Here is a 26290-nt window from a genome sequence, read left to right on the forward strand (position 1 = left end):
AAATGCCAAGGAACTCCTGGCTTCCACATGTAATTTCAACCATTTGGCTGATGAAGGCCACATACTACCTCCTTTTCACTTCTGCCTTACGCAGAGCCAAGAAAGGAAGAAGAGCAGCTTGAACGAAGCGGTGCAAATATGAAGATCATGAACACAAAATAAAGCTTTGGCCAAGGGTTCGGCAGGGATGCTGACTCAGTGGCTTGGAGCCTGTTACATGCAAACCGAGAGCACTGCTTTCCTATACGCAGTGGAAATATTCCAAAAATAGTGACAAAACCTGTCAGCACTCTGCAGAAATTTTTTTACTCCTTCTCTAAAAAAAGGTAGATTGAAGCTTTTAAACCTTGACTTCTGCGGAATAGTCCTCAGCTGATTATTTCAAGAGAAATGGTTCCCTTGTGATGTCCGTAACACCACATCATCAGCCCTGGGTGTTCTCACTCTCAAATTCGTTTTCTTCTTTTCCACCTGTAAGCACACGTCAACAGCCAAACTTCACAAAACACACCCAGTTTAAGCCTGGTCTGAAGGAATGTAAAAGCCTTAGACAGAGCAGTTTGACAGCCTATGGTTCACAACAATGACTGAGGCTAGAGCAGATGTCAGCATCCCATCAGACAGTTATTCTTGCAGGTGGTGCATTTCAGTCTTGCTTGTCTGACACCAATCTCCATCATCTATAATGATGCTAGATTTAAAATCTAACTTTCAGCATCTTGTTCCAGTAATTTCAGACATTCCTACTGCTGCAAAACATGTTGCAGTCCAAGGAAAAGTTTGCTGGCATGATGCAATTGATCTGTTTTACACAAGAAGCCAGAGAGATGAAAAGAACAGCCTGTTCCAATCTTAGTGGTGATAAATATATGAAGACCTGCATTAACTACAATATGGCCCTTCATCAACAGAGAGGGGATGGACCAGCTATCCAAGGAAGATAGTAGAAGAACAGCTACTCTTAGAAATATATCCAGGGAAGACAACTTGTTGCTACCATCTAAGTAATCTTTCAGTCAAGATCTGACACTCTCCAGAAACCATCAGCTTAACAAATGCATGAATAACTGATGTCTTCTATAATGTTTTACTCTATTATAGTATTATAACTTCAGAGAGGGTGGGAGGATGAGATGTCGTCCAGAAAACTGAGCACAAACGACTGGGCAATACATTTCAGTACCAAAGGCGTTTATTCCTAGGAGGAGCCCTGAATGGCCTTTATACAGTTCACACACACACAGGGGATCTTAACTTCAAATGCAAGCCATCAGCACACTCTCTTGATAGGCTGCAGAGTCATTGTAGAGATTTGTCCTACCAGTGCAGCCCCTGGGATGCAGGCATGCAGGCATAAAATGACCCTTCTTCTAGAAGACCTTGGATAAGTCTCTCTGACGCATCACTGTCAATCCCAAAATTGTCATCTGTGATTGTAATTTATTTATTAGATAGGGGACCTATGATAGCACACACAAGTCCATTATGTGGCCCCATACATACGCATAAGGTGGTTTGGCCCTTCTGACTGGGAAATTAAGAGATAAACTTCTCAGTACCATCTGAGTGACCTGTCAGCACAGACTTGCTGCCACACACTGAAGCAAGAAAAAGAGGATCCTGCTGTCTTTCGCATCCCTTAAACAGATGCTCTTTTCACCATGTACATCTGGGGTCATGAGGTCCAGTGTAAGCCCTTTTGCTGCCCAGAGTAGAGTTCGACTTAGCATCTCAGTTTCCCCTGCTTCTTCTCTGGTCCCACAAGTTTCCTGTGCCCTGTGAACCTGCTTTTGGCCTCTCGGATGTCTGCCTGTTCCTACACACAGCCATTTCAATGCACCGACTCATCTAGCAAGCTGTGAGGACAGCAAGAGCAGGAGGAAACAGGAGCTGAGACCCTTGCCATGGCAAGACAGCGAGGTTTCCGCTAGTTGGTGTGGCAACACACCCTAACTCTTCCCTGAGCCAGCACCAGTGACACACGAGGACCAGACCCCAGTCTGTCCAGAGCAAGCAGCACTGTCCCTCTCGCCTGTGTCACCCAGCCCCATGTCGGGGCTGAAAAGCAACAGCAGACCCAGGTGGGCAGCTCCTCAGGGCACGGGGACAACAGGGAAGCAGGACGGGCTCACCCCTGTCCCAACCACACTCCGCTCTGCTGCCAACAGGCCACGCTCACAACCAGGCACAAAGCTGCCCGCGTTTCTAAACGTTTACGGCCCACGGCTCCTGTTGTCAGCCAGGAAGGGCAAACGGCTGAGATGCTGTGTCACTGCATTTCTGAGAATTTCTGGGGTTTGAGAGCGCAGTGAGGCAGGCACGGGATGTTCTGCGCAATGCATCTGAGCACCGGGGGTTTGGAGGCAAGCTGTGGCTTTTCACAGTAATTCTACCAAGGCGATACATGAGGCCCAACTCCCTCTGTCACACTGCCAAGAGTCAGAAAGAAATCAGCAGCTCGCAAGTTAGCAAGGTTAACGAGCGAGGCACCATCCACCAGAACAGTTTTGGTAAACCTCCTTCCTCCACGTCCTGGGCAGCCGGACATCCCCCAGCAGCCGGACCACGGCGCTCGCTGTGGGCAGACCCCCACAGGCAGCAGCCCACGGGATCTCCCAGCTCTCGGCCACACCGACACACAGGTGTGAGGTGCTGCTGTGTGTCAGCAAGGCTTAAACCCATTTTACAGAGGAGGCCTGTGTGATCACCCCAGTATGACAGATGGGGCAACGAGGCAGAGGAGGATGGAATGACTTGCTACGGTCAGCCAGCCAGTCCAAAGAAGGACAACAAATGGAACCAGATGCTCCCATGACCCAAACTCCTGGATCCTAACTACCTATCTACAAAGCACCATTTAAAAGCACCTTCCATTCAGAGCATCTATTACCACAAGCAAGGTCTCAGTGGTCAGGTTCAGGGTGGCATCACCATTCTTTTCAGCCATCCCTTTTTGTTTCCATCATGGAAAAGCGGGCTTTTTGTTGACTACGTTTCTCTCCTGTCCCCCACTTTCAGCAACTCTGCAAAATTTGCTGAACCTTAGTGGCCACTTTGCAGAGCTGCAAGTTTACAGTGTGGCCTCAATGGAAAGTTACTGTACATGCCTTGTGCCCACACAGGTAAGATGCACTGGGCTGGAACTACAGCTGCAGTGGTTATTTGTGGTATCTTGGAAGTTCCTTTAAACTCTGCAGCATCGGTAATTCAGTAACAGTCTACTTTCCTCTCTCACCGAGGCAGTTTAACCATTGGGGTTTTTTTATGATAGATGATATCAAACTCATGGCAGTGTTGACTCCTACTGATTTCTCCAGCAAAGAAGGGCCTCTCCATCTACAGCTGGTTCTCCAGAGAAAGCTATAAACAGGCATTTGTATTTGCCAAATAACAAAGCTTTTAAACTCTCAACAAAAGGTAAGGAAACAAAACTCCTTATCAGAAGTTAAATCACCTGAAGAAAACGAACCACAAACCCTCAACAGCTGGGCGGGAATATGTACAAACAGAAGCTCAAGTTGCACAGCTTTCACCGTGGCCTCCGATGGCAGCAAGAGAAATCCTGACCCAGCTCGTGCACAGGAAAGAAGAGGGAACAGGCATATTCTTACCTGTATTCAGGGTACTTAAAAAGCTGGCTAGGGTCCTGCCTTCCCACCACCCTTCTCCCATCTCATTTGGCAAAAGTCATACCAGAAAGCAAGGTCAGCAGAAAAATCCTGAAAGGGCTGGCTAGAACTACAGAAGGTAGTGGGGGGTGGAGAAAAAAAGAATATATATTTCCCATTTGCTGCTATGGGAAGATTTGTGTTTGCTCCTCTTCTCGGGCTTGTCTGAACTAGCACAGCACATTCCCTGCACATGGCTTAGGAGAAAGACAGAGAGGAGAAAGGAGTCCCCAGTGCCCCAGGCTAAGCATCGCTAAGAGGGCACTGGGGGAGCTGTGACCTACCACCAGGAGAGAAGCTTATCTGTCTGGGGAACACGATTCGTGCCAAATGTCAGGGAAAGCAGGGATGAGGAGGAAGCAGCAGCACTGCTTTCTGGAGGACAACATTTTATATTGCCTAAAGAGTTTGCAGGATGATGGAGGACAGAACTTTCTTGAGACCCCTGCAGCCTCCCCACCCATTTGAGGGCAAAACAAGCATCTATGACTGCCGTTACTCACCATCACTTCTGTACTCTCAGTCATCGAGCTCCTTCTTCCTCTTGAATCCTCTGCAGTGGTCACTCTGCTCTCTGCGTTCTCCTCCTCCTCCTCTTCCAGCCCTGCCATGGTTCATCCTGTGATGACAGGGACACCAGCAGCAGAGGCTGTCCCACCCAGCAGGTAGTTCCTGCTCCAGGCTCTGTGTCCGACCTCAGAAAAGCCTCCACCTGCCCCAGTTTCTGTAGTTGGCTCCACATGAATTGGGACTGACTGCCAGGCAGTTGCCTACCCATTCACACACATCACTGAATCCCATCCCTGCTGTCCTAATTACAGGTTTGTCTGTCGTTTCAGAGGAAAAATCTCTGAGGTTTATTGCTCTGTGATGGCAAGCTTTCACAAGAGTGCACCACAAACTCTTAATGCTCTTTGCTTCAAGACATGCATTCAAAGTCACTGTTGCAATTCTTTTCAGAGAGACAGAAACACCATCACATCATCTTTTTTTTTTTTTTTTATTTTTCATTTGATTTAGGATTTCTTATTACATGTCTTATTACATTTAAAACTTTAAAACTACCTCACTCCTTAGTTTTGGGAAAATCTGTTTTGCCCTCAAAAAGGAACTTGTATAAACCAAAGCTGAGACAGCAAGGCTTGCAAGAGGATAGCCACTAAACTGTATTTCTTTATTCCATTTGCATATGATATGGGAACAGATAATAATTCTCTTTAATGTACTGCATTTGCAATTCCAAAAGATCCGCTGAAAATTGCCTCCAGGTAATTCTTGGTCTGTAATACATCTAGTTTCTCTAGTGTTAGACAATACTAAAACTATCAGTAGTTGTCATCAGTTTAGGTGAACTTTAAAAATTCTGCATGGAATTTAGGTTCTGAGTTTTGCTTTTTCCCCTCATTTCCAATATTAACTATATGTCCTGGTTTCAGCTGGGGTAGAAATAATTTTCTTCCTAGTAGCTGCTGTGTTTTGGATTTAGTAGGAGAATAATATTGATAACATACTGTTTTAGTTATTGCTAAGTAATGCTTATATTAAGTCAAGGACTTTTTCAGTTTCCCATAGAAGCTGAGAGGGAACACAGACAGGACAATTTGGCCAAAGTAATATTCCACACCGTAGATGTTATGCTCAGTATATAAATGGGGGTTGGCCAGGGGGCAGGAATATGCGACTGCTGCTCAAGCTCGGCTGGGCTATCAATCATTGGGTCATGAGCAATTGTATTGCATCACAATTTTGTATATTATTTTACCATTATTATTATTATTTTCTGTTGTTGTTCTATTATACTGTCTTTATCTTAACCCATGAGGGTTGGGGTGTTTTTTTCCCTTTTTCTCCCTACCCTGCTGGCACGGGAGTCAGTGAACAGCTGTGTGGTACTAGTTGCCAGCTGGGGCTAAACCACACCACCATAAAATACACACTTTACACTATAGCATCATCCAATGTTTTATCATGGATATTGACTAAGTGCGACATGGAACTTGCTAACCAGAAAAAATAAGTCAATTAAAAATAAGCTGACATTAGCCACCTGTATTTCCTACCTCTACAGATGAGAGCCTTTCCTTACCATTAGCGTTCGGCACAACGGCACGATGAGCAGACTGCAAGTGCCTCCCCACATGCCAGGACCAGCCCCTGCCCCAAAATGCCCATAAACAATGCGGGCATAGGCCAAGTATCCCCACCTCCCAGGAGGCAGAGACTCACCCCATCTTCACAACACCCACCCCTCCAGACCCCAGTGACCACACAAAGAGCAAAGGGAAAGCCCACTAATCCCTCCACTCACTGCCCGCAGACCTGCGGCCAGCTCCGGCTGGGGGATAGCAGGCATCCCTGCTCACAGCCCAGCAGGTCCAAACCCAGCTCCCCCAGCCAAGGGGAGGCACGGTGCTTCAGCAAAGCTTGAAGGCGATGGGAGTTGTGGACCGAAGGTGGACATTTGCTCCTGGGGCAGGAACCAAGCTGCCAAGCACTCATCTGTAGGTGTGTTGACTATAGTCAGGTAAACTCACAAGTGTAATGAACAACTTGATGAAGTCAGGCCCCCCTGCCTTCATGGCTGATGGGAGGGTGGGGGAACCCCATGGATGAGGAGATGTTTGCAGCGGAAATCCCACCTCCTGCCTGAGGTGGGAAATACCCCCATGAAGATGCCAACTATGCCATCAGCATGCATAGCAGGACTGCTCTGGGCTCTTCACATGCTACTTGAATGTAATTGCTATCCAGCTTCTGAGGGCCTTAGCCATATTTAAACACTTTAGGGGGGTGCCTCTGCCCATGCCCCCCGCTTCCCCCTTTCATAGAATTGCTGAGGTTGGAAGGGACCTTTAAGATCATCAAGTCCAACTTTGCTCTCATCTTCCTTATCATTAAACATCCTTTGCCCTCCAGGCAGTTTCTTTAGTCCCTATCAATTGTGGTTGGCCATATGATTCATCCAAATTGCCTGCTGGTGATCAAGAGGGCTGTAGGTGAAAGTCTCTCAGTCCCAGAGCTGGCCAAGAGCTCTACTTCAGCCCATCAGCCAGCCTGGAGCCACACAAGTGGGGTTCAAGGGAGACCAGCCAGAAAGATGCCACAGTTCCCAATGGTCCTGCACAGCCCAGAGACATCTCTTAACTGATCATATCCAAGTTAAATTAATCTTGATATAAATAACATAATACCTGCCACTATTTGCTTGCTGAAAATGTACTTGCTTGCTGAAAAATATTTAGAAGGGCTTCACCTACGGGCCTTCTAGGTTCTCAGTAAAGACTCCCCTGCTGTCTCCAGCCACATCCCCTGCCTGAGCGATGAGTCACATAATCTTGCAGAACGGAAACATAGTGCTCATTGTGAACAAAACACATGCAGGATGCAGTCCCTGGTTGTCAAAGGTCACAGGGTCCCCACTGGGTGATGTTTCTCAGCCTGTTTTACACCAGAGGGGAGCATTGCATATGCTCAAGAGGGACCTCACCACCGCAAGCCTCGTACAGGAAGGGTTTGATTGCACCCAGGCACTGAGCAGCCTGGCCAAGGGCACAAGCAATACCCAAAAAACTAATCCAAGGCTCTGTGATGACACATCACCAAATTCTGCTTCCATCTCAGATGGAAATGGGCGCTGCTGCTCTTCTTGCCTGCTTCTGTGACCAGTTCTGTGTGTTTACCTATGGCAGTCCATGGGGCATCTCGCTCCTCCCTGCTTGGTGATAGTCATACCTACACTTCTGGATCTTATAGCACCACCTGAATTCGTTAGCTAACGTTAAGGAAATAGTTTTGAAGATATCTATCAGTGACACTGTATCCCACAGCTGAATTACACATGAACTCTTCTTGTTTGCTTATTTTGAAATGAATTGCAATGATTCATAAAGAGTGACACAAACTTACTACGCACATGCCTAAAATCTAGAGGGTTTTTTTCAACTACACTGAGACTTTCATCAGAAGTTAGCACAAACACTGCTTGCACGCCTCTTCAGTATTTACAATGAATGTTTCATTTGCTATTGTAAACTGGCCCGTTATCAGTTTTGTCTATCTGCTCTCAGACTCACCAACTTCTACTCTGTTGTTTCTGTAGAGCTGATGGTGGTGGGGACAGCTGGTCCTCCAGCTCCCCACAAACTGCTGGCTCTTCTTCCCCTGGTGCCTCTGCCCCTGTGCTGGACTCCAAGGGAGGACCTCAAGGGCTACATACACAGCCACTGGGACATCAGGCACAGCAGCCTGGGCTAGAGGTTGGAAAGCAGAGCACAAACCGTTTCATTACTGGGATGGGGAGCTTTACCGACATGAAAATTTTTTGGGAATGAGTTCATCCTGAATGCTAAAAAAAAAAAAAAAAAAAATAAATCTCAAGGGATCATTTCCCTTTCTCTGCTTGCTGTTATACAACACATTTCTTTTCTGCTTTTGCTTTCACCTATATCTTAAGTCAAATAAGATCATTTCCAGTTCTCCTTTTATATTCATAGACTGCATGAGAAGACTACATATTACATTTCATGTTATTTGTTGCCTAGCATATGCCACAAGCAGACAAATTCCCACCATGAAACATTAACATGGATACAAATCTAAATGTTCGTTCTGTAAAGTATTATAAATCATTGGTGGTTTGTCTCAGCTGGGAAGAAACATCCCAAAACATCCGCGTTTCCCACAGAGCAGAGCTCCCCTTACCCCACCAGCACTTGAAGAGCAGATGGATGGACCCTGCCCTACTCCCAGCCTTCCCCAGCCAGGACCAGTGGCCAGAGAGGAAGGCCGTGACTGGCAGCTCTCCATGCAGCTCCCCTCCCCTGGAAAGCACCAGCTCCCCACAGGAGACCAGAGGCACCCCGAGGAGCCCCAGCACCAAGGGCTTCCTCAGCAACCCAGAGAGAGTAGGGCTGGTGCAGCACAGCCTCACCAAGGCCACCAGAAGCCCCAGAGAGGCAGCACAGACATCTCTTTTTCTGGTCAAATTCCTGATAGCACTGTGTACATCCATACCCGTTACTCTGCCAAATAGCCTCAGGTCTGAAAGTATCCTTGCTATTGCCTGGGTGATGCAGTGCCATAGTCAGGCTGGAAAACAACTGCAAATTCAGGTGGGTGGCTCCTGGGAGTGCTGGGTTCACAGGCTGCAGGACAGGATCACCCATGTCCAGTCACACCACTGTTCCAGGGCTAACCCTGTAACGGTAAAGTTGAAGGATTTTATACAATCGCAAACCATCAGGACATTGGGTTTACGCACCATCTGGGCCCTCTTGTCTAAGCATCAGCATGAGAGAGTGACCTCCTTCTTGCAAAAGGAGCTACGCAGTCAAGCATCCTCTCTCATGGCTGAGGTGGCTTAGGTGTCACAAGAAAATACAGACGGAAAAAGATGGGTAAAACAAGACCATCTCCCTGCATCCTTTCCCTGCACCTCACAGTTCGGGCCAGGCACCAGAGCCGCGTTTGGTGAGGTACCGGTGCACACGGATGCACAGGCACATTAGCACACATGTTCCAACAGGGACTACTTACATGCCACTGTCCTACAGCCCCTCCTGGACTGACTTACAAATGAATGTCCTCGTGATCTCTGTTCCCCAGCTCTAGTCAGCAGTAGCTCGTTATCACCTTTCCTTTATTTGGTCAGATGAAAATTTGGAAACCAGCCTGCACTTTCAGTGAAAACCATAAAGAAACAATTAAATAACAGAACTTAAACATTTTCAAAACAAGTTAGAAAACAGATCTTTTTATTAGGAACAAAATCGTCGCGGGGAAAAGAAAAAAAAACCACAACATACCAAAAAATAACAATAGCTGAGCATGAACATATACAGTTAAAGGAAGAGCACGGGCTGCACGACTTCTCTCCTGACCTCACTGTAACAGAAACCTTTGCCCCGTGGCTGAACGGCATCTTCAGCAGGGACGGACAGAAAACCAGCTGTGTCCTAAATGCCTCATAAAGACATCTCCAGTCTCAGATTCCCATCTCAATAAGAAAAATCCTTCCCAGACCAGGGTTACACCAGTGTTGGTGCTAACAGCTGCCAGGGCAGCCCCAGCCCTCCCAGGGCTGACAGCAGCAAGGCAGCATGAGGGCAAGCTGGAGCTGGGATGCACCAGCCCAGCAGGACAAGGCTGGCCCAGCTCTGTCACCCTTATCTCAAATGGCATCTTCTCCACTACAGCTCAGAGCACCGTTCAGCCTTCGAAGCACATACTGGAGTTGACTGTCCCCTGCCTGCCCCTGCCAGAAAGTGCAGAAGAGAAGCAAAGCTGACTACGTCCCTCCATTTCGGTGACACTGGCCCCTGTCGCTACCACTGTGCTGCCTACAGGCAGCTGCTACCCCAAGCGCTCGGCATCACATTTCTGTCATTCAACTCACAGCCTTTGAGGAATGTTTGTACTGAAAGGAGATAGTGCAGCTCCGTGAGGAAAAGAATTATTACTTCCCTCTTACCGTGGAAAATATGATTCGTACAGCAGCCTTAAAAAAGCAGAGACAGGCTGAATCACCACCAACACAGCACACAAGATCCAAAAATCTTCTAAATAGAGTCACAGGACAAGGAAACAACAAGAGCAACCACCTATGGCTGGGCATCACTGATGCAGAGCTTTGCCATGTACACAGACATGAAGGACTTCCAGGGAAATGTGCAGCCATCCCTCCAGCTCCCCCACCTGGCACAGAAGTGTTCAGCGGGGTTTTGATTTTGCTGGGGTATGTGCAGACCTCGGGTGGCATTTACAAGGCATACCTCAAACTGATTTCTAAGGGATTCACGGCACAATGTCAGCACAATATAAAACAGGGACAAAAGGACACGGGAAGAGAGGAATGCCTTACACACTTCCCCATCCCTTTCATCCCCAACCTGTACAATCTCTGCTTTTACTCAACCATGCGTTTCTAGCCCACTGGGCTAGTTTAACACCAACATGCCTCGCTTCCGACTGCCCAAACGCACTTATACAGTAAATAACTTGCTCTGGCAGTGCATCCTGCAGCCCTCCCTGTGGCCTGACAGCCCTGCAGCCCCCGCGGGCTGCTTTGCCAGGGACTCAGTTACCTGCTGCCTGGGACGAACTCCTTGCCTTCTCCTCACCTCATCCTTCTTCCCTGCAGGTCTACCCCAGCTGCTCCACTTGCAAACGTCCCCTGAGCAGAACAGGGACGCAACCTGCTGCCTGGGACGAACTCCTTGCCTTCTCCTCACCTCATCCTTCTTCCCTGCAGGTCTACCCCAGCTGCTCCACTTGCAAACGTCCCCTGAGCAGAACAGGACGTGCACAGCAGCAAGACTTGCCTAAGAGATTCTATAAATTGCTGCTGTCTGTGCAAATAACACAGCACTGAAAAAGCCTACATGCACAGGCAGATGGCCAGCTTCATCAGCTTGTAGTAGCTAAACCATTACACTAAAGGCACTAACGCTTGCACTGATGAACGATCTCAGCATTATAATCCACGTTTCTGCCAAAATTATGCACCCAAGCCCCAGGCACCCTTCTGCTGCAAGCAAGCAAGCTAGCGACACAGCTGGTTTAGCTCACTGGCAGCCCGAGCAGTCAGGTTCTGGCGAAAGGTAAAACCAGTAGCCCTCTGCCATTACAGGGCACCGAAAGGCGAGCAAGCCAGCATCGCCTCCCAGGGTCTGCATGCAGCAGCCCCTACCACCACTCCTGGCCCCACACAGCAAGCACTGAGGGCCAAATCACGAAGGGTCTGGAGCTCAGAGGAGTGATTCAGATAAACACCCGGCACAGCAGATACCTAGCCAAAACCTCCATCGAGCTTTTTTTTTTTTGCAGGGCCTGTGAAAAATGCCTTGAAATCTCCCGAGAATAGGCTTTCTCAGGAAATTTCTGGCAGGTCTCTGTTGCTGTCTGGGACTGGCAGGTGCCACCTCAACCCGCCTGTCATGCCTTGCCCCTTGCAGGAACCGCCGGCTGGCAAAGGCATGGCAAGGTATGGGGTGGGCAGGGAGCAGGAGGAACCACCCGTCCCATTTCAGGCTGTCCTCTAGGGCTCCACAGCTTAGCTGCAGGTCTATTAACAGGCAAAGCATCGAAGAGCTGCCCAGTTTTGTTTGTTAGTGAACCTGTCAGCGCACAGCAGTGCCGCCTTGAAGCCACATGTGTGCTTTTCCTTATATTTTCTTTTTTTTTTTTTTTAAATGAGGTTACCAGGCCTGACACCTCACGTCTTTTCCCTGCGAAAATTTTCCAGACCAATTCCTACACACAATGAGACTATGGGATGCAAAGGACAGGTGTCACCGGCTTCAAGACAGGGTGGGGAACAGCAAGCATGCCAGATCAGTCATCAGTTGGATCCGGGAAACAGTCCGAGGCATTTTCCTGGCTTTCCACGTCAACTATGACCTCTGGGTCTGGCAGTTCCTCAGGCTCTATCTCCACTGGTAAATTTTCTTCTACCAGTGGCTGGGGCTCAACGCCTTGACCAGTCCTGGCAGCATCTGGAAAAGAAGGGAGAAAAGGTTTATAAGTGCCCATGCTATGCTCACCCTCATGAAAATCCTCCTCCCAGCCCCTGAAGCTGCACACTGCCGAACCCGCTCAGTCCCCTCTCCCCAGGCATCTGCAAGCCAAATTCCAATTTTCTTCGTAACTACTCATTTATTGGGCTGTCCCATCATGGCTTTAGACACTTTGGGGCTGGAGCTTTCTGGGCTCAGCTGCCCAAACTATACCAAAATACTGAAGCCAAATCCATTCAGTTACATCTGAGTAATTAAAGCCGGCTAACAGCACACGTTTAATACGTTCTCATCTAAACACTTTCCCCATGCACCTCTGCTTTTTACTTATTTGTAGAAAATTTAAATATGGAATACTTTGTAAGTCAAACTAACAATGTGTAAACTTTTTATTAAAAAAGTTCTACACTTTAAATATATTCAGGTTATTGTTGAATATTAATGACTTACATCTTTTCTTTTTTTTTTCTATCTTACACTATGTTCATGAGTAGCATTTAATATTTTGAAAACAGAGCATCCTAGTTAGACATAAAGCACAGTGAGCTGCTGAGAAGCTCTGCATGGTACAGTGAAGGACACCAGAAGTGGAGACAGCAGTGCTGAGACCAGGCTATGACCTGTGTAATGGTGCTCCAGTTCCTGACATCTATGCTAGATCTACTTCAACTACTGATGGTGTATTACTAGGGAAGGTGTTGCCAGCATTAGTGTTTGTGAAACAAAATTGAGGGAAACATAATGTAAAAAGTGGAGTATTAATATCAAGCACTCACAGAACAGGAGATTTCTGAAAGGTTTTTATCGCTGCACTCTCTTGACCATACTATGCTAAAGCTGTGGGGTTTTATTCTCGATTTCTTTGAAGGATTTAAAATGTAAGCATGTCCCCACTTTAGCCCTGGTTTATGGAAATACATAAGCCTCTGACTTTGATGGGATTTAGCTGTGTTTACAGCTCAGCATATTGGTGGGTGCTCTCCTGAAGATGACTGCTTACAAAAACAATGCCCATTCTTATAAAATCCTTTTGATGAGAAGGGGGGGGGGGTGTGTGTGATAAAATTGCAGGAAAACTGCTAAGTTTTGTGGGGTTGCTGGTTTTAAGATGTGTATTTTAGCACAGGAGATAGTGGAACAGACAGTCTGCTGGCAATACCCTCCGCGGGATGCTTATGAGACGGCTGCCGCTCCGTCTCATGGCTGGGTGAGAGCAAGAGCTACTCCTGTGCAGAGGCCGAGCATGAGTAAGGTACTGGCAAATAACCTGCTGCTATTTCTGCCGTCTGGACAAGATACAGCATCTTCCCCGCGCTAGTGAGTCCCAGGCCCCTCTCTACAGTCAGTTCCTCCCCCATCAGCCACACACATCCATTTTGTCCTTCACCCTCCCAAATGAGCTATCTGTATGACTTAAAACAAGACACTGAACCCACCGGGCTTTGGAGGGCAGTCTATCTGGGCGGCTTGAGCTTCAACATGGTCTCCATTGGGGGGGCTCTTCACACCTTCACTGGAGACCACGGACATGATTAGTCCATCATCCTTCTCCTCCTCTGTAAAACCAAAACCGGAGACTTCAAGGAAAGAGGTCCCCCACATCCCAGCAGCCTCAGTGTGACCATTGCGAGGCCAGACCACCAACACATGCTTGCATCTCCTCCTCATGCAGCACTGGCTCCATTCCCAGAGCAGACAGATGCCAAGTACAGAGGGCCATTGCCAACCTGTCAGAGACCAGCTTGGCCATGCTGGCAGGATCACAGCTTGAGGTGCCCTCACTGGGCGTGGGCAGATTGCACTCAGGGACTGGTGCTGACAAAGGACTGCTATCAAAAGCCTTCAGGTCATTTCAGGATGAGACCTGAATGAGGCTCAATTTTCTTGCCCTTAGAAAAGGTTTTGCTGTGTTTCTTTCTGGCCAGGAACACATGGTGGCAAGGTTTAATTCAAGACCCTGCTGGTTGTAACAGCTGCCTATCAGCAAGCAGCTTTCTGCTCAACCAGGCCAAGGGAGGGCTGGCTGGAAGACAAGTAGCCACCCCGCTGAGACCGGCTTATATTGAGGCTATTTCAACCCCAGCCTGCACACACACAGTCCTCTGTGAGACCCATCCCAGGGGGCAAGAGCGTTCTCCACTCACCTGAAGGCACTGGGATGAACTTGTGTTTCCTCTTCATGCAGCAGCATATGACTGAGGACACAGCCACCACCAGGATAATTGCACCCCCTGCGCACCCTGCCAGGATGTAAATGAACCACGGGTACTGCAGCAGGTCTCCTGCAAGAAGGACATAGCGTTGTTAGCTACCAGAGTGGACAAGCTTCTTTCTCCAAACAGGAGAAACCCTGCAGCTGGATTAGAGCATGTGGGCATTACTGTTGCTTTGGTTTGGATCCGGGGAGCTGACGCTGTGAACTGTGGCACACCATGACTTATGTCACATCGTTTAGTTACAGTATGCAATTTTTCATTAAGAGAAGAGGCTTGTGTGACTAAGCTGTGTGCATTTGTTTCTGGCTACTCTGACCAGTAACATCCACGATAATTCGTAAGTTTTAATCAAATTTAACAGGGAAGGTGGTGGTTTGAAAGATACTACATTTCAACGAGTTTCATGAAAACAGTCAGCTGAGGAGGGAGACCTAAACTAGCATCTGCTGCTGAAAGAGAAGCTGCAAAGTCTACCCTAGGAGCTTGTATTAGGCCCCAGAAGATCCAGTCTGGAAAGCCATGTAACAACTACACCAGCATCAACGCAAGTCTGATCAGAGCCTGCTCTTCCTCAGGCACCAGAGACTCCAGCCACCCCAATTGGAAACCAGGTCCACTGCTGCCTGGGGAAGGATTTCTCTTTATTCCCCTCCCCAGCCGAAATCACATGAAACACCTAGCAGGAGGCAAAGGCTACAGATGGCTGAGCAGAAGGCCACACACAAGTCGATGCTAATTATTATCCGGTTCAGAGTCCCTTCCTCAGGGTTGCCTTGACAGGTCAGACTTGCACATACGTTGCTGCTGAGCAGGGAAGCCGATGGAGGGCATCACACACTTGCAGAAAACAGACACCCGTCCAGACTCGCTCCTTCACTGAGATAATTTGCACCAACCTGGGGCAAACTCTTCTTCCCATATAAAAAAAAACCATACCGCTCACCTATTGCTATAATACAAATTCCTTAAAGCTCCTTAGGTAAACCTGTGCTATCCCTTTTTGAATCATTTGTCTTCTTTTGGGCTGCACACACGCTTGCACAGCAGCACACTGCAGAAACCAACAGGCCCATTCGGAGCTTGTTTTTGACACCCCAAACACACAAATTGCTGCATATCCCCAGAGTCTGGGAAGTGTTTCAGATATTCCCGGACCTACTACACGCTTTCATAGTCCACATGCTCACCAGAACAGTCAAAACAACTGTAAGTAGGTGCTCCTGTGTGTGAAATCACACAAAGTATTCTCAGAGTGCTTGTTCCAGTCTCTTTAGGAACAGTTACCAAGTTAAAAAAAATCTATACTCAAAATTAAACTTTCAGCGAATAAGAAATCATTTCCCAGAGAAATCAATTTTATTTTCTTTTTGATGACAGCTTAGAGAATATGGTCAAAGGCATAAATCCATGTTGGAATTTTTTTTTCCCCCAAATACTTTTTCCTAAAAAATTAACCATTTGTTAAAAGGTCATCTTGAGATAAAATACTGTGTTAAAAATCAGTAACAAATAAGTAATAAAACAAGTACCGAATCAATAAAAGCCTTTTATATATGTCGACTTGTTAACTTCTGAATCCTCTGCATTAGATCCTGCATGATCAGAGCCCTTTGGTGCCTGGGAAGTTTACAGTATTTCTATGAAATTGTTTTACGCTAACAATTATTGAAAATTAATTTCATCAGCCAACAGGTTGCCCAAATAGGTCCTTTTACATAGAACTTATACCTGCCACGGAAAAACTACATTCAGCTCTTTGCTTGGAGCAAATAACTCACAAAAATAATGAATTAGTCTTTAATTAATTTAATGGAGCTCATTTTTCTCTTCAATTCATTTTACTAGTATTCAGAATTGCTTTAGTTCACTTTTTGCAAATGTGGTGGCATTTGGTGACTAAAAAGTAGGATCACCACTACTTTCTTGCTCTCAGACCCTTCCAAACGTGTGTTCGTGCACACGTCCGTCCCAGCAGAGCTATCACTAAATTCCCCCGTGGGCTTTTCAAGAGGAAATAGGGAACCGATATCACACCCGGGGGACTGGGCAGCCGCCCAGAATAAACAATAGTAACTGTCAGCACTCGCGTGATTTATCACAGGGCTGGACTGAACAGCTCATGGATGTTCACATCCTCACTCCCCACTGCCTCAGCCAACGTGGGTCTATACTGAACAACCTCTGACAATTTTGTAACTGGACAAAATTAAGATCACTGCTCCACAATCACAAATGCCAAACTTTTACAGGTTGGCCAGCAGCACCAGAATGGTCAGGCAGGAACAGCCCACGGAATTTCTGTTGAACATGAGCACACAAAATACAGGGTTTATGACAGTAATTTTGCTTTCACACCAACTGCATGCTGACCCTAGAAGAAAAGACAGTATCTGCTGTGGAGTTGGAGCATCTCAGACAATTTCTAAAATGCAAGGTGCTATTGCACAGTACAATCACTCTAGTAGGAAAGGTGATAAGTTCATTACAGCTAAATTAGTCAAACAACTTCTGGTTAAACTATGCCGCTCTGATGTAGTTCCAATGACCATCTTTGCTGCCAGAGAAGAGAAAAACCTTCAGTATTGGAGATACAAGTGAAATCACACCCAGAGGTATCTAATCTATTTTTTAATTAATTTTTTTTTCTAATAAATGTGAGCTTACAACACAGACCAGTGCTTTGCATCATGAGAGTCTGGCAGTTTTGATCAGTCCTAGCATCCGGATTTTCTGTCTCATTAAACTATGGCCTCATTCAAGCAGAGTACTCGGTATTTACAGATAGCTTGCAAATTGATAAAGTCACAGCCCTCCCACAGAACTACATATCCAAGCAGGGACACGGAGGGAAAAAACCCTATATTTCATAAGTAAATGACTTGCGTCTTTATCCCACCTCTAATGGTGTGGGGCTGATGGAGAGACATTCGTATAGACTGGTAAATCCCTGTGCAGCTGACCTAGGTAAGGAGGCAAAACACCTCAGCTGAGTCCAGCAGCAACACAGCTGAACCAGCAGAGGTGTTTTTACAGAGATGATGCAGAAACTGGAAGACCATTTGGGTAATGGATGAACACCAGAGTAGGAAGCAGCTCGTGTTTCTTAACTGGCATAGAGGATCGGTGTACAGGAGGGTGCAAGGTCCCCATCCCCAGGAAGCAGGAAAACTGACAGAGATCCATCCTTGCTGCAGAGTCCGGTAAAGGGACCTCCGGATCAAACTTTCACCCATCCTCTGGTCATCGGCTGTGTCAGTCTGAGACACAGGAGGGAGAAGGAAGTCAAGGGGACACTTTCTAAAGGGAGGATGTGGTAAGTCTGGGAGGCAGCTGCCAGGGGACAGAAGAGTTCAGTATTATGCAGACAGCAACAACTCCTTAGTTTTCTGTTGCAAGAGACCAAAAGGGAGATTTTCCGGAGACTTTGTTACTCACCATAGCTGCATGACAGCACAACAGGCCTGGTCCTCGTGATGCTGCTCCCATGGTAAACCTCACAGACAAACTCCCCGGGCACAGTTTTATCGAGGCGAACCTTCTTCCCACCGTCCTTAACACAAGCCTCAGGGGCACTCAGCGCAGTGCCGTTCAGCAGCCACCGAAAGCTGGTGCTCTCATTGCTGGTCACATCGCAGGACAACTCTCCGGTCCCATTAGGGAAGCATTGGATACCAATGGCCGGCTCTGGTCACACACAGCACAGGGCAACGGGAACAGGGAGGAAAGAGAGAGGTGAGGAGCAGACTCAGCAGTGAACATGAGCTCAACAGGAGCTTTCCTTACTGGCAGTCTTGCTAACACCCCATTTACTGGTAGCCAGGGAGCACAGAAGTAAGTAACCAGACTCTTCGGTGCCTGCCCCCAGCCCTGAAATGCTTAGCAGTGCCCACCCCACCCTGCTAGTGACTCTTGGTCCCTGTTTTGGGGATGCCACAAGCATCTGGCATCTCTTCATTTTCCTTACTGAAAAAGCTAAAAATAAAAGCCCCTGATCTGGAAGGACGGTGGAAACACCCAAAGCATCTGCCAGCCAGAGGCTACCTCTGTAATCAGCAGATAACCGTAGCTTCAGAGGAGACTCAGCCCTCTCCTCCACCAGAGGTTTGTACTTTTGCTGTCACTCTGCCTCTTCTTCCATTTTAGAGAGGAACAAGTACAAATCATGCCAAACATAGGTATCAACACCAGACACCTGCAGTTAGAAAGGATGACCCAGATTAGGAAAATTTAAAATCAAGTAATGAATCATTGATCTTACTACATTTTCCAGAATTTCTCTTTCAGTCTACTACAAGGAGCCAATCTATTTTCTACATTTGCCACATTGCAAATACAGACTAAGCAGAGAAGTGGAATGGTTTTATGACAGTAAGAGTCACATTGAGAGCATCTATGCAAACAGCCACTTAAATAAGCTCAGAAATCACTTTTCTCAACTAGGACATCATTTTCAGCTAAAATTCACTGCCCCCAGGAATATCTTTGCTGAGAAATTGTTTCCCTGACTTAGGTGTAGCAACAGAACTCAAGGAGGAGACAAAAGTTCCCAAAGTAAATCACTGAAATGGAGGTTAAACCCAGGACACTTTTGCAGTCTTTGCCTACTTCCAGTCTAAGCCCCTGATCTTTGTGCCAAGGAGTCACATCTTTGACCTACTCTCCGCAGCAGTTCTGCCTGTTTGCACCCAAAAGGTGTAAGGATTCATTTGTCTTCACTGAGACCAGTTTGCTCAGACATTTTCATTACAGTTTCATACGCTTCAATTTCTCTTAGAAGCTTGTGTCAGTGAAAGCCCTGGAAAGGGAACGGTGGAGATGAGGACCAAAGCAATGGTCGCTGGCTGGCTGGAGCACTATTCAGCAGGGGCGCAAACCCATTTAAGCCTTCTCCGTATTAACCCAAGCAATGAGCTGGATCCTGTACAGAGGCGACTTTGTTTCTGTCTTCCCACCCTGCAGTTGGATGAGCAGGCACACAAAGGGGAGCAGCCAATTCTGAGGCCACAGGGAGGACAGCAGGGAGACTGGCATGGTAAGGTACCTTTTGCTGGTCTCTGAGCAGACCCATAAGGTGCTGACCCTCCAAGATGCTCGGGGACAGCTAAGAATCAGAAAGTTACACCCAGATTCCTTTAGTACCTTTCCTCAGTTGCATGAAGCAGGTAAAAAACCCCAGCATGCCTCAACCCAGACCTGCAGGGAAGCCCAGTTCAGTTTCCAGAGCCAAGTCAGGTAGGGTTAACTCCTTCAGGAAGCGTGTCCACAGGCAGCAAAATGCTGTCAGTCAGTGAGAGCTTTTGTGAGAGCTATCAGGAAGACTACTCTGGAAACGGACTGAAATCTCCATCTACATGCTGTAGGCTCAACTTTACAAAACACTTCATGCTGCTGTCTCTTACATCAGGGAAAAATAGCCCGTAGCTCAACTGACTGGCTACTTCAAGGAAGGCTCAACAGACAGGAGAGACTGACAACATGGATGCAAACAGCATCCCTTAGTTTACACTCACCATTACTGCTCCCTGAGGTGCTAGAGACTTACAAGCTGTTCCAGAGGTACCTATAGCTCCTGCAAGCTCAAGTGGTCTCTTAGGAAGAATTTCAAGGCACCAGCTTCCAGCTAGGCTCACAAGTTCAAAAGCTGTTTGTTGCTAAGAAGGCCACTTACCAAATACTTCCAGTGTAAAAAATCTGGTGGTGTTGTGAAAAACAAACTCATATTTTCCTTCATCGTCTTTCTCCACACTCCTCAGCACTAGGGAGCCATTCTGCAAGTTCAGGCATCTGCCAGCAGAAGCACCACAGTCGGCCAACAAAGTGTCATTGAGGACAGCTGTCAAGCACCTCACATCCCTCTTGCTCATTCTGGAGAGGTTCTGCAGACTTTGAATTCCCACAGAAAAGACTGCTGAGCCACCGCTGAGCACACCGGTCGAGGTGACAGAGCCTGAAAGGAGAGGCACAGAGTGTGGGCAGCAAGCTTGCTGTGTCCATCCATCCCCTCTCAGCTGCCTCACAGAAAGGCAAAAGCCCAGGTGAGATGTAAGAGGGAAAGACCCAGCCCTAGTGACAGGCTGGGGTCACCAGTAATTGAAAATAAGAGGAGTGGGAAGCTCTATAAAGGCCAACTTTCCCCTCTGATAACATGGGAGTGGTGCACACACCATGCACAGAGGGTGATGAAAGGCTGAGCAGCTGGTCTTTTCTCTCCCCAAATTTGACATGACCATCTATCAGCCCCCCTCAGAGCTGAGAGACTGTGCAAAGAAAGATCCTCAGGGAGTCAATGCCATGGATCTTGTACACAGGGTAGCAAAAACAACTGCTGCCTGCACAGCTGCTTTTACCCAACGAGTAAGGTCACAGTATTAACTTGAATAAGTCTCACAGTATCCTTGCACATTATTAAGTTGCTGTACGCAAATCAGGGATGGGTAAATGGCATGGCGACAGCAGCTTGGGGACTAACCCAAGGTCACACCGAGCATTAGGAGCGGGACCACATTGCCCTCCAGCCCCTCCACCCAGCATTCTGCGTACAAGGACCTTACATTCTCCGCTGAAATGCTTTTACAGACGCAGTACACTGAGAAAGTACTATATTCTTAGTTATCATTCTTTTACTAAAAAAATAATCTGTCTTACTTTGGTCTGACTGCCCCTTTCATGCATTAGCAGTTACACTATTTGATGTCTCCCCAAACCTGGTAGAGTCCTTAAAAGATCTTGGAGCAAAATTAAGGTGTCTGCTCATCTAGGCAAATCTGTGCCAGCTTCATAAAGAAAAATCCCACTTACCATGAGTAACAGTTATTATCACCAGCAAGCACTGCAGAGTAAAAGGAGAGTTGAAATCCATTTTAAAGAGCTCCTTGCATCGTATGCTGAGAAGACAATCTGGCTACAGAGCTCAGTGCATATAGCGTTCAGGAAATGATGTCAGAAGCAAGAATGAAAAAAAAAAAAAAAAAGAAAAGAAACTCCATAGTGGACAGATTGAATAATGTTTCAAAATAGACCTGCAAGGTTTTGGGTGACTGAACTCGGGCTGAACCAACATGAGCCACAATGTGCTCTGCAAAGTCTCGCACCTTGGAGCTAGCTGTAAGTGTGAGAATAGGGCTGAGAGGTGAGGGGAGACAAAAATATCCCCTGGTCAGCTCACCCCATTTAGGAAGATGCTAATGCCGAGACCGGTAAAGACGAAACACCTATTTCTTTCATCCTTTTTCAGTTTATTGAAGTACAGCATCCACACCCAGGGAAGAGAAATCGGTCCAGTCGGATAAAGCACAGCACATGCAGACCAGCTGTTTTTCTGAAATCCCAACCACTCCAATCACTCATGGAGAGTCTCACCAGCAGGAGGAGTGGGAGAAGGCTCTCCCTCTGTACACAAAGGCTGTGTCGCCAGCCTGAACTTTGCCGGGCTCTTCCAGTGACTGAATGGTACCTGCCAGGCAGGAAAGGGCTCCATACAGCCACTCCAGGCAAAGAATAAAGCTTAGGGGAAGTTAAGTTGCATTGCAAAACTAGACTGAATGCAGCCCAAAAGCCACCCTGGCTCTGTTTGGAGTGCAGATGCCAGAGATAAGTCTGAAAAGCCAGTCTTGTTCTTGAAGAACCACTGTGGACCAGTTATCTACAGGGCCACACACAGGGCCACATACTTTGTTCGCGCTTGTTGAGATGGCTTAAAGCATGCTGGCATTTTGCACTGAGTGCTGAGGTGGATTACACAGGTAACACAACAGAAAACCTCTCACTCACTGGAGGAAGTAAACTGCCATAGCATTAGAGCCAACATCTGGAATTTTTTAGACATTCTTCGCAGATGTGCTGGGGAATAACTGTGACAGCAGTTCAGGATGCGGCTGGGAATCTTATACTTTTGTGCTGTTTCTCTGGACACAGACATAGACACAGCCCACTAAGGAAGCTCCACATGGTGGAATTACATGTATGCATGCATTTCTGAGAAATGGTTAAACCTATTGTGTTATGGTCTGCACTGTTTTTCAAACAATTTGGCTCTGCTTGGTAATTCCACATTTCAGTTAGTAGCTTGGTCCCTCTGACTCCTTAGCAATGACAATTACAACTCACCTCCTGCTCCCAGTGTTCAAAATTTACAAGTTTGTTCAAGGCTGCCATAGCACCATCCTGTCTTTACCATACGTGCATATGACAGGCCCAAATTGATCTAAGATGTGACAGAAATAGCCACCTCTGAGAAAGGCAGTGAAGTGAGTCTTCAAAAGCTCACAGCAGTGCAGAGAAAGGGGGAAAGAGAAAAGTATTTACAGTAAGAAACACTTTCATTTCCTTCTGTGCTGCTGAAGTGACATGAAGAAAATCTCTCTCAAATACCACTGCAAGACTAGGGCCAACCATCTGCCTCGGATGTGCACATTCAACTTCATTTCACCTTCATGGTTGAAGTGCAAGCTGGTAGAGCTTAGGGTTGCAGTGCTGTGGTGGAGACACGAGACTGAACAGACAGCATGTGCAGGGTGCCTTCAAAATAGCCCCCTTAAATGTTCAGAATCTCAGAAAAACAACAAAATGCAAAACAGGTCTGCATGCAGCCAAATCCAGCAAAAGTTCACCTTCTCCTCCAGCCAATGATAGCAGCCTCACAGAGCTCGCTTACAGATTTGCAGTAAAATCAAAGAAAAATACAGCCTTTCTACTGTAGCTCTGTTGTTACAGAAGTGACTCTGCATGACTGTGACATTGCGGTGTCCTGTATTTAGTCTCCCTCTCGGTGACTCCAGGGCAAATGAGTACATTTATGAGTTCAATATTTCTGACTGCAAGTGCCCCATACATCACGCAGTATATGAAGTCCCATTAGGCTTCAAAAAAAAAAAGAAAAAAAAGAGAAATCACAGCCAGGATAAAGATGACAGCACATGCACAATCTGTGTTGTCATCAATCAGCAGCCTCCTCTTAAGAGCAAGCCTCTCAAATTTCATATATAACAAATTTTTTTACATGAGATTAGATAGTAGTTTCTACCATTGGCTAATAAACGCTCACAACACCCTTGGCTAGCCAGAGAATTCACTTCCCCTTTTTATATTAAGATGCATAAAGTTCTGTGTGATTACTGCAGACAAAAAACACCTTGTGATGCTTAACAGAAAACTCAAGTAGAAGAAGGAGGGGGAAAAAAAAAAGCCAAGAACTTGTAGTTAGAAGGTGAACTAAAATCTTCTTTACTTGGTGAGCTGCAAGTTCACAGGGCCATTTTGTCCATTCAGCCACTGACAACATCATGAAAGGAGAAGGGAGAGTCATTCCTTACATGACATGAGGCATTGGTGGAGCACAGGAGATTAGAAAACCTGATTTGGTAAGTAAAGCAGGAAATAAGCTGTGAAGTATTACAAAGTAAATTTGTACAAACTAACTCTGAACATTTTCCTTTAAATAGGCTGTTAAGTGTAAGCAGCACACCTATTTTTACTATTGTTAATGCACATCAGCGTGTAACTGGGGAAATACACCGCTTCACACAGAGGGAGGCCACAGAGCTAAATGCCAGAAACTCAACGCGTGAAAGCAGAAAATAAGCCCACAGCTCCAGCGATGCACAGAGCCGGCTCTGCTGGCTCCTGCTCAGAGCTCCCTGCCCCAGCACTGGCCCCAGGCTGGAAACACTGGTGGCTGCCAGCAGTCTGTTCCTCCATCCATCCATCCCTCCCCTGTGATGGAGCAGCACAGCCACGGCTACACCACAGGCTGCCGGGGCAGGTACACCCTGGACTGTGCACCGAGGAGGGGGAGATGCCTGCAGCCATGTTAGCTTACCCTGTCCAAACCACACCGACAGCTATTCATGCACAAGACATTTTTTTTTTAAACATGGTTTGAGCAGCTCTTAGGAGCCACAAGGCAGGAACAGGGGGACAAGCCTGAGAGGTGTTTCTGTATGGGGGCAGCAGGACCCAAGAGACTGATGAAGATATATTCATAAGAATATGAATTATTTCTTTGTTAAATGGAACTAGCCAGAGAGCTACCCTTGAACTCTGAATTTTTTCTTGATCGAAGAAATAGCAACAGCAAGCAAAAAATAGCAAAGGTAAACACAGAAAGGTGTATGCTTACATGGTGATAAGAGAGATTGTCATGCATGTTGTTTCTCTAACAGCAAAGCTACAAAATTACAGCTGCTTTACAACTTCTTTAGGAATTGGACGTGCATAATCAGTGTACTCCTGTAGATCATGTTCAGAGCGAGTAACTTCAGGACAAAACAGTCTGTACTGGCTTAGCAAGAAGAGTGACCAGGACCTCTGGTCATAGATGAAGGCCCTCTTGTGTCAGGGGCTCCACAGAGCTGTAACATGGAAATAAACCTGCACACAGACTCCTAGCTACAGGCAACCAGGAACACGGACATAGACATCCCAGGCAGCCCCCAAGTATAGGCCTGCCAAATAACCGTATGCTCTGCAGGTGTTGCAGCTGTGGACAGACATAATTTGGCTGATGGCAGCCCATTCTCGAAGCTGACCAGCACCCTAAGCACACGTGCCACCCACCTCAAGGGATGTGCACCACGCCACCTGCCAGCAGGTCTGATGGGTCAGAGGCTCTCCTCCACCACACAGACCAGAGCAAAGAGGTCTCATGTCAAGTCTCAGGAAAGCGGACAGGCCAGACACAGGAAGGAAGCTGGAATTTCATTCACATTCCTCCTATCTGCCTCAGAGACAACCTGCAGGTGATCCCCCTTTCAGCTCAATCCATCCAGCTTCCACAGGGCTGGTCCTCTGCTCTGAGACAGCACCCGGCCCTGCGTGGCACCCACAGCCACCGACCAGTTGCACAGTGTGAGGCTTAATCAGAGGCTGCTGTAACAGGAAGAGAGAGTGAAGGACACACGTTGCCACACTGGTTTTCCAGCTTTCAGCACAAAGAGACCATAAAAAAGACTGTTCTCAGTCAGATTAAAAGTTCACCTCAGCCATTAGCCTGTCTCCAAACACAGCTGATATCAGAGCCTCAACTAGAGATGCTGTCTCTGTGACAGGGCCGTTTAAAGTAACCCACAAATTACAAAAAGAGCATTGCAGAAACAGAAAGGCTCTGGGTGTAATTATGGACAAGGTACACGTGGTTTCACCAGCCTGTAGTAGCTCCAGGGAAGGAACAGTCCAACACTTGCAAGAGCCAGGGCCAGGATTTCTGGAGCTCCCGGGATGTCCCCACAGGGACTGTCAGGTCTCCCATGACAGGGCCCCACAGGAACGCTCTCTCCTCTTCAGAGCATCCCTGAATATTTTCCATTTTCTCTTGCCAAGGGATGGAAGGAACACATCCAAGATCCTGCAAACATGGATGAGGACTTTGTTGTGTTGGGAGCTTAGCAACAGGGCTGATAAAAGGAAAACCTGTACGGATTCTTGCTCTGAACCACAAAGAGGAACCTAGGAGACCTCCCAGCAGCAGGTCTGCCATGCTTCAGACAGCTGTGAGACACACACCACTGGCCCTTGTCTCTTGCTTCCTGCCACAGCCTTCGTTTCTGCTATGGGATACTGAAGCTATCTGGGACCCACCAAACCAGATGCTGCTGTTCTGCCTAAAACATACCATTCAAGTAACAGTGTGTGGCAGGGGGGATGCTGAAGGGGCAGAAAGGATGAGACTCGGCATAGTCCCTAGGCGCAAATGGAGGATCTCATCCACAGAAGCCCTCTGCTCAAAGAAACCCAAGAAAAACTCATAGTAGCACTTCGATTTCATACATGTGATGCCCACCTGTCTCACACTCCAGAGAGTTAATCTCTTTGCTGCCCTGTAATGCACAGCACAGCAGTCCCATGCCTTCCGAATATGGAAACAAGCTGGAGAGAGGTCTTCTTCAGCTCCCATTTT

General features: G+C 47.1%; 1 protein-coding gene across 1 annotated transcript; it reads right to left on the reverse strand.

Moving 5' to 3' along the window:
• Positions 1-11999: 11999 nt before the first annotated feature.
• Positions 12000-21256, reverse strand: LOC104290912. Its single transcript, XM_009890089.1, has 6 exons — positions 21196-21256; positions 20066-20344; positions 17833-18081; positions 14326-14463; positions 13618-13737; positions 12000-12160 (listed from the first exon to the last, which is right to left on the reverse strand). The coding sequence occupies exons 1-6, from the start codon at positions 21254-21256 to the stop codon at positions 12000-12002; spliced, it is 1008 nt and encodes a 335-aa protein (XP_009888391.1).
• Between the last annotated feature and the right edge of the window lie 5034 nt (positions 21257-26290).

The sequence above is a fragment of the Charadrius vociferus genome, unplaced genomic scaffold (assembly GCF_000708025.1).
Source record: "Charadrius vociferus isolate BGI_N301 unplaced genomic scaffold, ASM70802v2 scaffold287, whole genome shotgun sequence".
NCBI classification, from domain to species: Eukaryota; Metazoa; Chordata; class Aves; order Charadriiformes; family Charadriidae; genus Charadrius; species Charadrius vociferus.